Here is an 18,241-nt window from a genome sequence, read left to right on the forward strand (position 1 = left end):
AACGTTGTTGCATAGCTTCCGTCGATGATTCTCATTGGCTTCGTTAAGACTTTACAATGCTGTGCGATAGCGTGTGTGTTCGTGGCCTCACGGTCACCAGCAGAATTTAAACCGCCATGCTTATCCCGTCTTATACGAACAACTAATAATCGTGAGCGCATCTTCGTCTTGAGTATGAGAAACAAACGAGCGTCAAGTACCTGCCGATCAATAAAAACAATTATGCCACTTTGTATTTGATAGTCATCTTCCTGATGAGTGGACCGTTTCAGACATATATATCCCTAGTTCGGCACGAAGTCAGTTCATTATAATATCGAGGCAGAATAAATTGTCCACCCCTTAAACTTGAAATAAAGCTGATGGGTCGTGCATGGATTACACGGTCACAGGAAGGAGCTTTCAGTCTCACCCGTGTGTTGGTTTACTCCATGCACTCATTTCTTTTCACATGAATATGTTCAACAAGAGAACTGACCCAAACCCATGCTCAGCTTAACTCGTGTTAAAATGTATTTGACACTTGGTGTGGCCCCCCTTGGGTATTAAAGGAACTATTATTGTCACGGCTACAGTATTTATTATTAGGAAAGTTGCTTTCCCAATAACAAATTCCTGCCATCTTTGTTCATTATATGTTTGACTCTACTCCCCTTGCCGTGGTTATATCAAACAAAACTGGACAAGAAGTTATATATATGAAAAAACATAAAAATCATAGCATTAAAACATTACAAAAATAATGGAAAGCTGACTAGAATCACAACCATGAATTATAACAATTAATCAAATCGCTGGGGGGGGGGATGGAGGTGAATAAATAATATCATCTTGGAGACTGATCCTAGGTTCAGTGCCGAGCAGACACTGATGAGGTCCTGGGTTCACCTTCATTAAACTAATTTGTGGAGTGCAGTGAGTGTGTGGTCTCGTGCTGGTTACAAATGCCAAACGAAAACCACAATACATTTGATTATGAGTTAATTTGGCATTCAGCATCTGTGTAAATGACTGAGATTCACTGGCCAGTAAAGGAGGCTTGTAGTGGGATTTTGTAAATCGTTAATTTTTTTTTGTAAATGAGAGAGGTGCTGCCCTGCTGCAATCGTTTGCTCACGCGACCGCTCGTGGAAGGATATCCACTATTCTTTCACGCTGATATGTTGGATGCAGTTGGAGTACCCACCACTTTAGCCCGCCATGTGCACCGTGCTGGTCCACTGTACCTTGCTCACGGTGGCGAGATGGTTACTACAACGCCTGGTGTATAGCAGGTTGTGGAGTACGTGGGTTCGATCCCGACCCTGACCCCTGTATATTTGGGGTGTGCATGTTCTCTCTCGCCGTGGTCGTGTGGATTTTTCATCGGGTCCTCCTGTTTTTTCCTCCACATTTAAAATCTACACGTGTTTAGAGTATTTGGCTGCTATGAGATTCCACGTGATAAGCCACTTTTTTTAGCTATCATTTGTGACCAGGTCGCTTCTGAAAAAGATATATATATATTTAAATGTTTTTTATGGTTTTAGTTTTATAATTGTATTTGCACTGCTGGGTTAACAGGCGGAGGTTTTAATAAATGTCACCGATCAAAATAGCAGTGGCAATTATCGTTACTTTAAAATACTTATAATGAGAGTGAAGCTTGGCATGGTGTTAGTCAATTGTCTTGTTGAGGCAATCATGTTCTGCGCAAAGAGTCTTTTTCACAATAAAATGCTCACAGCACGATTGGCATATATATGGGGAGAATTATTTTTTGCAAAATATATCACTTAAAATTGAGGAAAACAACACATCTATGGTGTTACGCTACGGTGTTATCTATGGTGTTGGTGAAGACGATTTACAGGTTGCATTATTAACATTGTTTCTTCCATGCGGTTAGAGGCAAAAATGGTAATCCACGTGAGATTTGTGAAAGTTTAATGGCGCATGCCTAATAGTGTTACTCATACCTAAGAGTGTTGTGCCATGCAGAAGGGCCATTGGCCGAAACGTTGCCTCATATTTTGCTATTGAGGTAAGAAACACATCTATTGTGCTTGTGCCCCCCTCCTCCTCCTCCCTCCCTCCCTCCCTCCATGGGGAACTCAGAGGCAGAGGCAGCCCTCATTTTCTCTGCCGCTTCTGAGGCGTGAAAAGCACCGGCGTAATCACCTGGCACACGCGTCGAGATATCCAGTGCGAAATCCTCGGCGCCGGATGTGCGGCGTAATTATTCTGTTCCATTATAATCCCCTGCCATTGTATTCCGATGAAGCCAATTATGCTAATTGGCCATTCCCATTGTGTCTCCTCCGCAGTCAATTATGTAAATTGGGTATTACCGCTCACTGAAACTTCTTTTTGCGTGCACTTTTATGGGTTCTACAGTGTGTGTGTGTGTGTGGTTAAGGCTGAATATTATTTACCGGTTGCATTATTAACATTGTTTTTTACATGCGAAAATTATAATGCGTGTGAGATTTGTAAATGTGTAATGCTGCATGCGTGATAGTTTGCTCATGCATAATAGTGATGTGCTATGCAGAAGGAATGTAAAACAATGGCAATCATTGCCAAGTCATTCCCAAGGGCATCAAAATCACCAAGACTTTGTGGGCTACCAAAAATTCACAAACCTGATGTCCCATTAAGACCCATAGTTAGTACAATACAAATTAGCACAATACGTAATGAAACAAATACAGCCCTACATCGGTAGTCGGACCTCTTCGTTCATCAAACACTCTCAACATCTCGTAAATATAATAAAAAATATTAATCCTAATGATATTCTCGTAAGTTTGTATGTGACTTCTCTGTTCAATTAAATTACTCGACACTGGTAACGAACACAGGTTTAGCCAAAGGTATCCCAAGACTAGCTGAACACTGTCTAAAGAACACCTATTTCTTGTGGAAAGGTGGCTTCTACAAGAAAAAGGAAGGAACAGCAATGGGCTCCTTTGTCGCCTGTGATAGCGAATTTGTACATGGAAGATTTTCAAACAAAAGCAATAGCTTCAAGCACACTAAAACCAGCTGCTTGGTTTAGATATGTGGATGACACATTGGTGGTCTGGCCACATGGCAAAGATACACTTGACGAATTTCTAAATCATCTCAACTCACAAAACCCACCCATCCAGTTCATCATGGAAGTGGAAGTTTACAGAACTCTACCATTTCTGGATATTCTGCTCGGATGGGGTCGAAATGGTAAACTAACACAGCGTTTACCAAAAGAAAACGCATACTGACGCCTATCTGAATGGTGCACAAATCAACGGGGCATTGAATGCCAAAACCAAATCAAATAACACGAGCATTGAAACTGCCCAAGTAATTAGAACTATCAAAATACCATACATTGCGGGAGTAACTGATAAATTAGCACGGTACATAAAATACAGAAATTAATATCTGGTACAAAAGATGTATTACCGAAGCTATCAACAGAAGGTGTGTACAGGATTAACTTTACTTGTGGAAAATGTTATGTTGGGCAAACAGGACGAATGATCAGCACGAGACTAAAAGAACATCAGATAAATATTAAATACTCCCAAATACAACTGTCAGCAGTAGCAGAACAAGGACACTCAATTGATTTTGATAATGTTGAAGTTCTGTGCAAAACCAGCTACTACTGGCCAAGATTAGTTAGATTATCTATCGAAATTTAAAGAAATACAAATTATTTTAACCTTTCGGATAGCTACCGACTTAGTGCTGCGTGGAAGCGAATCATCAAATAAGACATTGTTTAAATGCGTGCGTATACAGGGCACCATACTTCAATAGGGATTACCGTTGGGACGGCTATTTTAATACACACAATGGACAGTAAGAACAAGATCTAAGGGCTCGCATAATGCGCATGCACAATGTACGTTGGCTCATTAATCCCCACCCCACTTTACGGAAGAGCACAGAAGTGTGGTCACCACATCTACGCCTCTATATAAGGAACGAAACAGGTGGACTTGTCCACAAATGTGGCTGTCGCCTGATAAAGCTAGTTGTAATTACTGGCAAAACGTCGTACTCAGATTGTAAATGTTGTGGCTTGGCTCTCCAACACACCGGTGTGCTGTGCTAGTGACGAATTGGCCACGTTCTGTTTACGTGACAACCCTTGCTAGTTGGCTGTGTCGGGTGGTGGCGGGTGTTCAAGACATATTTATATATTTACGCGATCTAACCCTAAACAACCTCTATTATGGAGAAGGGCCATTTGCCTGAAAAGTTGTCTATTATATATTTTTTTAATATAAGGCAGTGTTATTAACGAATATGTTGAGGTTTTTGTTGTTATTTTTGCTAGAGCATCACTGTCAACGCAGTTATCACCAAATATTGTTTAAAAATTAGCAATTTAATATAAACATAAACACACCACGGTATATTCTTAGGTTTTTTCGGTAAAGTCACGTAGGTAAAACATCAAAATTAATGAAAATAAAATAAAATAAAAACAAAAATCACGACGTTTCGGAGGCAACACAAGTCTCCGTCATCACCACGGTATACAGTGGTATCAAAAAGCCTTCACCTAGCCTGGGTTTCCTTGAAACTCGCTCAACCAAAACGACAGAACTCCAGTGTGGTTGTTATTAAAATCAGGACTGAGAAGACAAACAGCATCCAAGTGTGGGGCGATCTGTACTGAGCCCACTTGCGTGTGATGCCAGCCTTCTTCACAGGCGCTACTTGTCCCAACAGTCTGTAACGCTACAAGTACAGCGGTGGGTGGTGTTTGCATTTAGGAAGAATGTGGTGATACGGTTTGTGTTAGCACACAGCTTCAACGCGTCGTTAATTCGCGACCTTGCACTCTGCTAGAGGCTTGGTATTTTTTATGCCAAGCTGTTATTTAGCCATGTGCTAGCGCTGCCTGAAATTCATTCCTAGAATTGCAATTCAGGAAAGCCGTACTGAGAATCTTAACTCATTTTCAAGAGGGTCGTATGTCTGGGATGTTTGGCCAATTGAAGTACCCGTGGAAACCGGAGTGCCCAAAGAAACACCACATTATGTAGACATTGACATCATATAGACTGTGATAAATAATGTATATTTGTTCTAGAAAAGAGAGTCATAGGCATACATGGGCTGGAAAAGAGATTGAGTGATGCGGTACAAGAGCATGTGTAGCTGAGTGGACTGGCTGAAGACTAGTATCAGCGGTGTCAAGATCGGCCTCTATGGAGGAGGCTCATGAAGGAAGCTACTGGGCAGTTGGAGGCAGTCGCGATGCTCATAACGAGCAGAGCGCCGGGTGGCTAAAATGCAGAAAGTTGGCACAGTAGGGGCACAGCTGGTGCATCTGCCAGTCATCTCACAGCCAACCCATGGCACCACCTGCTGGGTCTGTCCCATGACTTCCTGTCAGCTAGAACTTCGACACTTCACGTGGCCTCAAAGTGCACCTGGCCTGGCACAGGCGCCATGGTGACGTCACCGCCGCTTAGTGGCGAATGGCGGCTCTTGCTGTTGTTGTTACTCACGTGCATGCATGCGCGCGTGTGCGTTTGGCCGCTTGTGCACACAGGTTTATGAGATGATGCTGGTGCGCCATGGCTTCATGCTTGTGGGAGGCCCTCTTGGAGGCAAGACGAGTGCCCTGAGGGCCTTGGCCGGAGCTCTTGGGGAACTGGAGCGGCAAGGCCTCATGGGCGAGCGGCGCGTGGACTTCATCATCATTAACCCCAAGGCCCTCAGCATGGCTCAGCTGTACGGCAGCTTCGACCCCATCTCTCACGAGTGGACGGACGGTGAGCGTGCCAAGCAGTGAGGTATCGTTCCAATAACGAGATGCCATTAGCAAGGCGCGGCATTGAGTTGTCTTACAAGATGATGGGCCGGTTTCCACGCCCTATAGCGGGTTAATTTAATTTAGCACGGTAAGGTCAGTTTTCCATAGCAGTCTATCCATATGGATTTTCAGACACCGTCTGTGTGCGCTCGTGCATATTTATACAGTCTTTATCCAAACAGAAATGTATATGCTGTCTATATACTCGGCAACTATAAGGTTACATACATATGCATACCCTGTGTATATATATGTTTTAAAAGTCAAAGTGTTCCCATGCTCTTTTGAGCGCTGGACAGAGCTCGCAGCGTTGTTGGTCCTGAGCCAGCGGTTAAAAATTCACATTTCCACGGTAAGGACCAGAGAAGTCTCCACAGGACTTCCCACCCTCTGTTGACTTCCCCACCAAGCAGTGCGTCCCTGCCAGGTGGCATATACAGCGGTGGAAATGGAAATGTAGAAGGGCCGATATGAAACCTATTCATCCTGCAGCCCGTGCTAACGGCCGTTTCCCCTCTGCGGAGACATCGTGGAAGAGGAATAGGAGGCTGGTTCTGGACGGCGCCGGTGTCTACGTTCGGTGGTCGCGAGAAGTGCCGTGGGTGGCGTACCGTTGTATGTCGGCCCGTTTCCACCACTGGTTATCGATATTTTATTTTTACAGGACTGGTAGGCTGTCGTGATGAACAATGTAGATGAAGGCACATGTCATCATATATGTCAGATGATTAAAAACACGTGCAAACATTGTAGAGAACAACACTGAATTGTGGATCGTTACACTGGCAGGTGCTTCAACATGTGTATAAGTGTACATTGTATCTTGCTTTTACATACCTTGTAAGGAATTACCATAAACCAAGTTGTGTTAGCTGCATTGGCACGTCGCCATATTACGTCTCGTGAGAGGCTGGCGGTATTGAACTGAGAAGCACAAAAATAAACAAAACAAAACAACATTGATTTGGGAAGTTTTTTTTTCTCCCCATGATATTGAACCTTTATTTTCACTTGGCTTAGCAATCATACATACATCAGCATTAATTCTGAGCAATTAAGTGTTTCTCTGTATTGGTCGGTTATGTGTCAATGACAATTAATCTATAGCCTGGCAACACAACAAGGCTCAGGGTTGGGTTCAATACCGCAAAAATAAAATCCCTTAATTTGACCACTCGCTATGCAGTCCTGCCAGTATAATTTGTGAGACCAAATGTGGCAAGTTCCTGCCAATTAATATATCCGCAGTACCCAGTGGTATGGTTTGAACAGAAATATAAAATCCGTTCCGTTATGAAATCATCAAAATCACCTCGACAATCTAATTTTTTACTTTTTATATCGAAAATTTTGAACTAATGTTTTGGATGAAGGCGTATACTCTTCTCTTAGCAAGAACGATTGCTGAAAGCAAGAGCTGAATATGCGATTTTTAAAAAATATTTACACTTCATGTTTTACCTTGTAAAGCCTTTGTTATTTACAATTCTTGGTCTGTTGTATTCTGTCTGTGCTTGTGCACCAATGCCAACACAGTCTCATACGTTTCATTTCAATTGATATGTAAAGCACAGGCTGATGGATTAAACTTTTTTTGTTTTCCTTCAACAAATCAAACTTGATCCTGATCAGAAGTTGACCAAGCCCATCGTGTCTCTGGGTTCAGTTAAATTTATACTGCGTCTGTGGGAATTCAACAGTGGTTATCTTGCGGGGAGATTGGCCCAAGCAATTGGAATGTGAAATCTCCACTGCTTGCTGAGGGATAACTTTATAATCTCACTTATTTAATTTAAAAAATGCCAAAGTGTTGATCTGCTCAAACAAGCATTGGGAAGGGATTATCCCCAATGACAGTCGTGTGCTCGTGCTGGAAATTCAAAATTCCTACCATAGGGTGCAGTGTCAGGAAACGAATATCACAGCAGCCATTGTCATACCTGTTAACCCCTTATCAGTGCCCTACCTTATTACAGACCAATTCAGACCTTATTGGTCACCCCCGTGCCCTGATAAATCTTAACGTTCATCCTGCAAAGTCCCATCACAACGGAAAAACACAAACAAATCGACCAAAATATATTTAAAAAATTACCCGTATTGAAACAAGAATACGGGTGAACCGTATGGGTTGAGAGGTAGGTGTGCATTGTGCTGACCACTGGAGACAGCGACTCGATTTGCACCACTGCCAGACGATGTCCAAAGTGCCATTGCATCTGCGTGGGGCATCATCCCGATTGTAATGAGGGACATTGCTGCTTGTGGCTCTGTACAGCTCTGTAATGTATTTTCAGGTTATACTCTGTGTTGTTTGGCATGATGCCCGACAGTTCGCTCCGCATGCTTCATCGGGAACTGTTTGTAGCACGTTTAAACTTTAAACTCAACTTTTTATATTTTACCAGGTAAGGCTCACTGAGATGTATAGCTGTTTTTGAGAAGCGACCTGGCCACAAATGATAGCTCGACGATGTGGCTTATGTCGAAAAATATTTCACAGCCAAAAACTCTAAACGCATGTTTTTAATTGTGGAGGGAAAAACCGGAGGATCCTGATAAAAACATCCACACGACCGCGGGGAGAGAGACATGCATACTCCAAATATGCAGGCGTCAGGGTCGGGATCGAACCCACGACCTCCTGCACACCAGGCAAGGTATATAACATCTCGCCACCGCGGCACAGAAAATCGGACATCATGCTGAACAACGTGGAGTGCAACCCGAAAACGCATCGGGACAGCTGAGGGACATTGAGTTGGCCTGTTGAGATCGCTACTTGTTAAAGTGATTCTTCTGCTGCTGCTGCTGCTTCCTTCCGTTGGCGCTGTGTCTCAGGCGTTCTGGCCACGGCTTTCCGGGCCCATGCGAGCAGCGTGACGGGCGAGAGGAAGTGGTGCGTGTTCGACGGCCCCGTCGATGCCGAGTGGATCGAGAACATGAACACGGTCCTCGACGACAACAAAAAGGTGCACTGTTGCATTTACTCATTCGGCACTCCGTAGCAGGGCCAAGTTAAACTTGACCACACGCATGCTCTGCTGCCTCAAATCCGTGCATACAAATCCCCAAGGCGTGCCTCTTCAACTTCATTTCCCTCGCGTATACAGGCAGACCTCGCTTAACGCTCAAGATGCCTGCCAGGAGACGTGAGTGCTAATCAAATCAGCATTAAAAGGGGTCATTATAGCATTGCATATACGTGGATACGTTCCCGACAGTGTTATTTATTTTCATATGAACAATAAATGAGGGCTTAATTGGGGCAAGTGCGAATAATAATATGGATTGTAAACATTGTTATAAATACAAAATAATGGATTAAACTAACATCACTAAGTATGTTTAACACGTAGGCTTTCGCGACCAATATCATCCAAATTTGAGCTGTACTAGTGACGAATTGGCCACGTTCTGTTTACGTGACAACCCTTACTAGGTGGCTGTGTAGGGCGGTGGCGGGTTTTAACGACACATTTATATATTTACGCAATATAACCCAAAAAAACCTTTATTATGGATCACAAAGTATTATCAACTGTCCTCACGAGTGCATTATATTGTACTCGATGAGGTTAGAGGAGCTGCTGCACTCCTAATGCCCTTCGTCAAAATGTCTGTGGTGAGGTTTCTTTTCGGTGGAGCCTGAGACTCTATCTCGTGAGTTCTCACCTGGCTAAACGTAAAGTGATATTTTTTATTTTGTTACGTAATCGTGGCCACGAATCGTCATAATCGAATCTCAGGGGTTTGGGGTGGGTGGCTCAGAGCGTTCGTCGCTGTGATTGGCTGAGCGAATGTAAACAAAGATGACGGCGGTTTCGGCGCTGTGCGGTCTCGCTCGTTAGCGATTTTATTCATTTTTTTAAATTATCATTTTCTCCAGGACAAAGAGTTGTTGCAACTCGGCGTATTATCGAGTCACGCTATATGCGAGGTCTGTCTGTATTGGGCTTTTAGGGGGGGGGAAACGCTCGCCGTCGTTTTGAAGACTTTATCGTGTTATTTTTTCTGACGGTTACGAATCCGTGCCTGGCGGATTTTCTGCTTTATTAGGCTCTGCTTTGTTGAAGATGGACCGGCGAGGCAGCTGTGGCCCGAAGACCTGAGTTTGATTACTGAACGTGGCTAAAGTCAGTTCAGAGTAATATCAAAATTGTTGACCCCATGGCTGATTCATCCTAGGGAGGTCCTAATTCCAGCAGTGAATTTACAAAAGACAAAACATATTATTACTATTATCGATACGTGTCCGTGTGTTGAAAATAACGTATACAGTATGTTGAATATGTACATTACATATGCTTGCATTTATATTAATACTGGTCAGGTAACACTGGTATAACACTAAACTCAAAGGTCCTGAACCCAAATCCAGTCTTGCGTTTGCTCGGCTTATCTTTCTAGAGGTGATACATTGAATTTCTTATTGTGGGAGTTCAACAGCAGTTGTTTGTCTTGGGCAGACTGATCCACCCTGTAGGGATGTGGAGTTCCGACTACTGGCAAAGGGCACCACGTTGGCAAGATGTTAACTACCTCGCCTGGTATACACGATGTTGTTGGTTCGATCCCAACCCTGACGCCTCCTGTATATTTGGGGTTTGCATGTTCTCTTTTCCTGTGGTCGCGTGGATTTTTCTCCGGGTCCTCCGGTTTTCCCTCCACATTTAGAATCAACGTGCGTTTTGGAGTATTTGGCTGCGATACATTTCCACGTGATATCATTTATGGCCAGGTCGCTTCTGAAAAAGAGCTACATAGCTCAGTGGGCCTTACCTGGTAAATAAAAAATAGCTTAGTTCATAGTTTAGTAAATGAACAATGCTGCATGCCAATTTCAGCAAAAATTGGCGAGCAATTTCCCACAGTCGCTCTTCTCAACCTTCTCACGTCTGTGATTTTAAACACCCCCTTTTCATCAATAGCTGCACCTAATCGAAGAAACAGCCTCGCAAAGAAACACTGTAGCTTTTATCTCACAGATACGTTCCAAGGCTATATATCGCCGACTGTCTGATACGAGTTTGAATCATTGTTAATTGGATAAGAATGCTTTGGTCAAGTCTATTGCCACAGCTCGCTCCAGTGATGTCGGTTCATTTACATGCACAAAATGTTTGAGTAATATCACAGTTACATTACTGTAGTGCTATGATCATATCCTTGACCATGAATAGAAATTATTTTATTTCAGTGGCATAGCTTCAAACTTACGTTGGACAACCCAGTACATGTAGTCAAGTTGCGTACCGAAACGTTACGTTTTTTTTTTGGGTTGCATCTTCTTTTCACCAAATCTGTTTGTGTAAACACATCTGCCTCCCATAAGCAAAGTGATAATAAATATACATTGAGCTAGATTGAGCTGCAAGATTGCACCATGTGAATGTGCTATGTTTTACTCGGATTCTCAGTGTTATACTACATGCTGACTCTCACAGTTATATACCCACTACCTATTTAATCAAGGTACATTCTCATTTATGACTTGCCTATTACAGTTCTCATTGTTTAGCGTCGATGTAGCTGGGCTTGCAATGTAATGTAATTGCAAATGACCATTTAATTGCACAAACAATTAGCAGTGCACCCGGGATATTGCCAATATCGGCCTCTCATGCTGGGGGCTTTTCACGATGTTGCAAGTCAACAAATGCACACGGATATAATATGCTTGTTGTCCATTTTATGAGTGAATTGGGAAGATCAGTCCAAGGTAACGTGCTACTATATACTACTAATGCCAAAACCGAGGCAAAAATGTCACATGCTATAAAACGTTGCGAGTCATCGCTAGAAGAAGAAGAAAAACCTGCAATGCTTGCAAGATCTTCACGGCCATACAAACGGCAGCCCTGATGTAGGCAGCAGCCATTAAAGTCACTGGTTGCCACACCAGCTGGGGGCTTTTAAAGCAGCAATCAGAAAGACAAGATTCACAATTGAAAAAAAGATCGCTTTTCCAGTTTGCCCTTTTACTGTTTACAATGGGGACAAATGTTTTTTTTCCACCAATAAATGTAAATTTCGAGGAACATTCATATCATGGGACCTCTTTTGCCAGTATCAAAGTGCGAAAAATAATAGAGGTTTTTACTGTTTCAAACACCAAATTGAAACTTTTTGCGAGAAATCAAGTCTGCATTAACTACACATACTTGTGGCGAACATGGAAAGAAACATAATCTGATAATTATAGATGCGTTGTCTGTGAAACTAAAGAAGGCTGTCTCTGGTGTAGGCCAATCAGTTTCAAAGACAATGCATATATTATCAGACCATGTTTGTTTACATGTTCACCACAAGTACTGCGTGTGGTTCGTGCTGATTTGATTCCTTGCAAAAGGTTTCTATTTGGTGTTTGAACATCTTGGGAACATTCATCATCACGTGAATTGCGCCATAAATGTGTCCTCGCTCTTCGAAGAAGCGTTGGATATAATCATCTCAATTGGTCGTTTCGGAAGCTAGTTGTTGGAAATTTCACATACCCGTGGTGACAATCAGAAAGAAAAAAACCAGTTGACTTGCCCGAGGTGAATGTGAATATGAGCCGAGCACTCTGCCGCAGCAACACGCGACTGGACGGGAATACGTCCCGAAAAGCCACATTCCCGTCCTGATGAAGTGGTCAGAACACATCGCCGCATCGATTTGTTCCCTTGTTGAACGTGGGAATATCCGCCGTGGTTTTACAAATCAGGGGAGCATCACACCACCACTGTGAATCTGGCCAAACAAGTGCAAATGCCAAGTGTAACATTTACTAATAACTAGATGTAAAATCTAGTAATCATAACTTGCCTGTACGGACGGTGAGTGATATGGTGAATTATTTCTTTGATTGCAAAGGGGAAAGGCTGTCAATAACAAAAAAATATAAATTTTAAACCGGGGTCCTGTAAGCTGTGGGGTCAACCAAGGCTCTGCATTCATGGGAAATTAATGTGACTATGCTTGGAGAATAACGAATTAGAGTTTTGGCTGCAGCTGTACGCTCACGGTAATTGTTTGCTTGATATACCCTTTTCTTATATATATGTATGCTAATTTGCAACCATATTTGTGCTTATTTATTTATGTACATATCTGCGGTTGGTGACTGCGATTGTAATTGAGAATGAGACTTCCACACTCGCACGCACGCACACATTGTAAGCGTATTTAATTTGCTTTTAATGTGGTTGACCCCAATCCTGGCAGAGCTTTTATCGCTCTTATTTGTGGGCTGTGATTAATAAGGCCAGAGAGAGGGACGCGGGAGGTGCGTGAGTGGTGGGAGTATAAACAGTGTACATTTTCACGCCCAGTGGGAACCACTAAACAACAGAAGCAACAGGGGAGGCGGGAAAGGAAAAAAAAGTACAAAATGTGGGGAAGAGATTGATTGCGCATTGCTGTGATAAATGCATCAAGCCGCAGTTGTTTATTTATTTGCTTTCACAGTGGAGAGCTTCTACAGTGGCAGTCAGTTTGACCCATGCCGAAACGCTGTTCATCTGGGGTCTATAAATATCAATACTTTAGGGAGAGGTTAAACTTGCCGGGCTGCAAACAAATGTAAGCAAGCCACCCTCTGTGAGGGGCAGTCTACTGATAGGTTGTTTTTTTCCCTCCCCATCCAATGTAAACGATGGACGTGATGGTAGTCCAGATAGGTTCACCGCTATGACAGTAGTCTCCCTTCGGTACAACAGGCCTCAAAAGCACTGCTTCAGTAGGATGAATTTTTATTTTAATGATTGTGGCCATTTATTTCCCCAATTTTATATTACCAAGATGATGGCAATTCTTCACGAGATATGACTGCCGTGCTTGAGCACGGCTTGTCGTCCTCATGTTCATCGTCACAGCTGTGTGAAACGATTAAACCCATATTCGCGTCGTTTTTAATTAAAACAAGTTAAATCCTGGTGGGTTATTTTTAATCGGCACGTTTATTAAATCTCACCCATCTCTGTCCACCCGACCATATAAACTAAAACTATTTTAAACTAAACAGTTTTTTTTTTCATTTTACCACTGAGCTATGTAGCTATTTTTCAGAAGTGACTTGGCCACAAAGAATAGCTCAACAAAGTGGCTGATCACGTGGAAATTTTTATCAGTGAAATACTCTAAACGCGTGTTTATGAATGTGGAGGGAAAAACCGGAGGGCCCGGAGAAAAATCCACGCAACCACGGGGAGAGAGACACGCAAACTCCAAATACAGCAGCTGGCGTCAGGGTCGGGATCGAACCCACGCGTTCCTGTGTACCAGGTGAGGTTGTTAACATCTAATGTATGTGTGTACCCATATAATTAGGTACATTAGAGTTGATCGATCAGCAGGCCACTTTCAGTGGGGTAAAGTGTGAGCACTCTGAGCTCTCCGAGGTGTCTGGCCTGCGTGGACGGGTAGACCGAGTACTGCCCACATGGGCCGTCTTGAGTGGAGGCCCTTCTGCCAGCAGTGGCGCGAGCAGGCAATTGCAGGGCTGCGCCTTTACTTGTTATAGAAATACGTAAGCCTATTGGCTCCGTTTAAAATTCCGAGTCAGATCATGCGTGCATAATCAGAGTATGCTCATTCTGCTTATGTGCAGCTTCCAAACGATGTGCAGTTTTAGAGAAACAAATTTCCACTTTGAAGACACCAATGCATGCCTGACCAGTGGATGTTAATGACATGCCAGTAGCGTATGGGCTGACAACCGTTGAGGCGAATTTAATGGAGTCTGAATAATGACTGACTATAATCTGATCAATTGCCTGAGATGAATCCACACTTTATGGAAGTCATGTTGTGGCCATTTAGTTTAATTGTTGAAATTTGACTTTTCAGCTTAAACAACCAGTGTGAGTTTCAGTACCATAAAATAGTAATTTTCTCTCTACACAGCAAACATCACGACCGAATGGCGCATTATCTTGATTATATTACTCACTTTCCCCCAGTATTTAGGATCAACATTGCGTTCAGAGTATTTTGGCTGCAATCTATTTTCCACATGACGAGCCATTTCGTTGAAGTATTATTTGTGACCAGGTCACTTTTGACAAAGAGCTATAATACAGTTAGTTCAGTGGACTAAACCTGGTAAAATTAAAATAGTTTCGTTTATTTTAATCATTATGATCTTGTCAATGTGTGTGTGTGTGACCAGATTTGTAAAACTTTTTTGACACTCGGCACAAATTTAGAGTGCATTTTACATTTCAGAGTGTCGGAGAATATTGTGCTTAAAGTAATGTACCGCTCACAACTGACCCATTGGCTGACTGACATCGCATCAGGTTTCCTATCCCCTTTTGATCACATTGTAAATAAAGGATACAAATAAATAATAATACGAACAATGCCCCATTAATCGAAACCTGTCCCTTGCACATGCATGCATGATACTGTGCGGTTTAAGACATATTCTTAGGTTTTTTCGGTAAAGTCACGTAGGTAAAAAACATTAAAAAGTTAAATAAAATGAAATAAAAAAAATCACGACGTTTCGGAGGCAACACAAGCTTCCGTCTTCAGGTGGTACCGTCACAGCCACGAAAGCTGTATCAAGTAAATGAGAGATTGCAGGAGCTACCACTCCGTTTATATAATGGTTGGAGAAGGTGGTGGGGCAAGGGCCGCATACTTTTTATTAATATGGTAAGGTGAGGCTTAAGACTAAGAATAGACTGCATAACAAACTGAGCCTTTGTTTGGAGAGGTACGGTTTAAGACAATTGTGTTGGTTAATACTTAGTGGTTCTGGAGTAGGCAAAGTGCTGTTTGTCAAGATTACATGCCTGCTTCTTTTTTTTACATTGACCCGCTCGGCCTACAAGTTGCCGCTCCTGCTGAAGCACTGGCTGACGTTGCTTTCTTCACTGCTGCCGCACACACACACACCCACCCCACCGGTCAATAGAGAGCATTTTAAATTAACTAACGTTGCAGGGAAGTTGTTCAGACTTCTGTCTTCTTGCAGTGATATATATCGGATATATGTTGTATAAACAACACAGCCATAAACCAGAGCTGCCTCGCTCTAGCTCAGAGCCCCCACTACCCACCACCCCCTAACCAAGCCCTCCATTCCCGCCGGGCAACCCAGATTATACGGCATTTCTCCACCACTTCCCACTGATTGAATATAACATGCCAATACGTCCAGTTAGCCAAATCCCAGCACGCATGCATATTTAAAACATTGTAAAACACTGTCAATTATAAGCTTTAGAGCAGAGGGACTTTAAATCCCCGTGTCAACCCTTGCATGAAATGGAAAAGCTTCTTACTTTAGCATTGTGCACCTACACAGCCGTAGCTCTTCCAAGTCATCTCGCCAGCATGGACGGATAGCCCAAATTACCCCTCTATAGAGTTCCTATGCAGTTGGAGGCCCTTCTGCCAGCAGTGGCACGAGCAAGCCATTGCGGGGCTCCAAATGTATCTTCACCACAACCTCCATCTGGATCGACTGGAGTAGAGATATAACACGGTTTCATTCACGTTGGCGATTGCTGTTTGTTTCTGCAAGCCTCAGAATAATTTGTTCGCCATTCGTAAATGTAACGTGACTCTTGTGTCCTTTGCTAAAGGTTTTCCTAGCATAAATATAATGCAAGACAATTCACCTCGTGAGTCAACAGTGTTGTGATGCCACGGGGAAACAAATGTATATATATATAATCTGCTGGTGTTTTGGAAACTGGACCTTTAAAAATATATATAGTTTGTTTATTGCCAGCTGAGAACCCGGCGAGTAAAACCATAACTCAGCCGTCTGTCAATGCAACACTGGATGAAGGCCTCCCTGCCGTGCCGTGTTGGTCGTCGGCGTTGTTTGACCATACTTCACAATGTCAGTCAGTGCAGATTGGTAAAGTGGAGTCCCTGGACGGGTTCAGATATCACTCACCAGCAACGTTAGCCATGGCCAGGAATCAAACTCGGGTCGCCAGGTGCGTAGTGCAGTGCGCATTAAATGAGGATCATTCAAACCAAGCTGAATGATACTTGATTTGAAGCTTTCGTGACTGCAGGAATTACTCTTTGGTTCTTTCGGTAAAGTCACGTAGAAAGAAAATATATGCAATAATACACGGAGAGTCTGTGTTTTGTCTCTCTCTCCAATTTAGTTCTACCTGATGACGGTTGCTTGTGTTGCAATCAAAATGTCGTACTCTATTATTTAATTTATTTTCTTTCTACGTGGCTTTACCGAAAGAACCAAAGAGTGAATGATACTTATTTCATGTGCAAAGTGTTTGTGTCTGCCTTCATATATCACGTCTCAAGTTTATTTAACCGGGTGTGAACTCATAAAGGTGTTTTTTTTGTCATGCACAATTCAGTGATTTCAACGGTAATCTTTGGAATGATGCTCACTTTAAAGCCATTTGAAAGATTTGATGATGGCCGATTTCTTCACGATCTCTTGTACGAATTATAATCTGACTTTAATGAGCATCTTATAAAGCAGTTTTAGAAATTCTGGCTTGAGAATTGAGAAGAATACTCACCTCGTGTAGTTGTTGAGGATTCGGAGAGGTGGCAGGGCCAAGAGGGCCCAGAATAGATTCAGAAATCTAATACTGTCAAATTTCATCAATGAGTTCCAACAAAAGCATGGATTTTTTTTTTATATATAAAACCCTTTCTGAATATCAAGGCTTCTTTTACAAAATAGCCAAATTAGCTGTCGGCTAGTTTTTTGTTTCCTCCTTGCTTACGATAAAAACTAAACAATGTTTTTCACTAGGTAAGGCCCGCTGAGCTATACAGCTCTTTTTCAGAAGCGACCTGGCCACAAATGATAGTTCAATGAAGTGGCTTCTCACGTGGAAATTTTTTGCAGCCAAATACTGTAAACGTATATTTCTAATTGTGGAGGAAAAAAACAGAGAACCCGGAGAAAAATCCACGCAACCAAGGGGAGAGAGAGACATGCAACTTCCAAATATACAGGCATCTGGGTCAGGATCGAACCCGTGACCGCCTGCATACCAGGCGAGGTAGTTAACATCTCGCCACCATGGTGAGATGTTAACAGAAGGTGGCCTGGAGATGTACTCACAGATGCAAGGGAAGGGCACTCAACCTCTGCACATAGAGACACACTTGCTGTACAGCTTCAGGCAAGGCCTGTTGTTGCCTGGCGTTTTGAAGCGTTGCATATAAGATCTACCAACTGTGCTTGTAAGTTGTCATTCCCACAGTGATGTTGACGTCCCATCGGCAATAATGAGGAAGCACACGAGTATGAGGTGGTAATTAGAGAAATCAGCAATTCCCCAATCCTTCTTTTGGCATTCCATGGGTAAGCTTTGGCTAGGTTACAAGTTAATTATATTTCGTAAGTCTGCTTTGACCAGCAGAATGATTTACTTGGCATTGATACACTCGATTTCCTCATTTGGATAAGTCTGGGAGAGGATTTTTTTTTAAATCTGTAAC

At 42.7% G+C, this 18,241-nt stretch overlaps 1 protein-coding gene across 10 annotated transcripts in view; it reads left to right on the top strand.

Annotated features, from left to right (window-relative positions):
* The window catches only part of LOC144934736 (dynein axonemal heavy chain 3-like), an 864,594-nt gene that overhangs the window by 603,276 nt on the left and 243,077 nt on the right, over positions 1–18,241 (top strand). For all 10 annotated transcript variants that reach the window (XM_078860821.1, XM_078860816.1, XM_078860817.1 and 7 more), the window contains 2 exons: positions 5,540–5,762; positions 8,645–8,775. In XM_078860821.1, the coding sequence (XP_078716947.1) occupies positions 5,540–5,762; positions 8,645–8,775 (354 nt within the window). The remainder of the gene's footprint in view (positions 1–5,539; positions 5,763–8,644; positions 8,776–18,241) is intronic.

The sequence above is a fragment of the Lampetra fluviatilis genome, chromosome 11 (assembly GCF_964198595.1).
Source record: "Lampetra fluviatilis chromosome 11, kcLamFluv1.1, whole genome shotgun sequence".
In the NCBI taxonomy this organism is placed as follows: Eukaryota; Metazoa; Chordata; class Hyperoartia; order Petromyzontiformes; family Petromyzontidae; genus Lampetra; species Lampetra fluviatilis.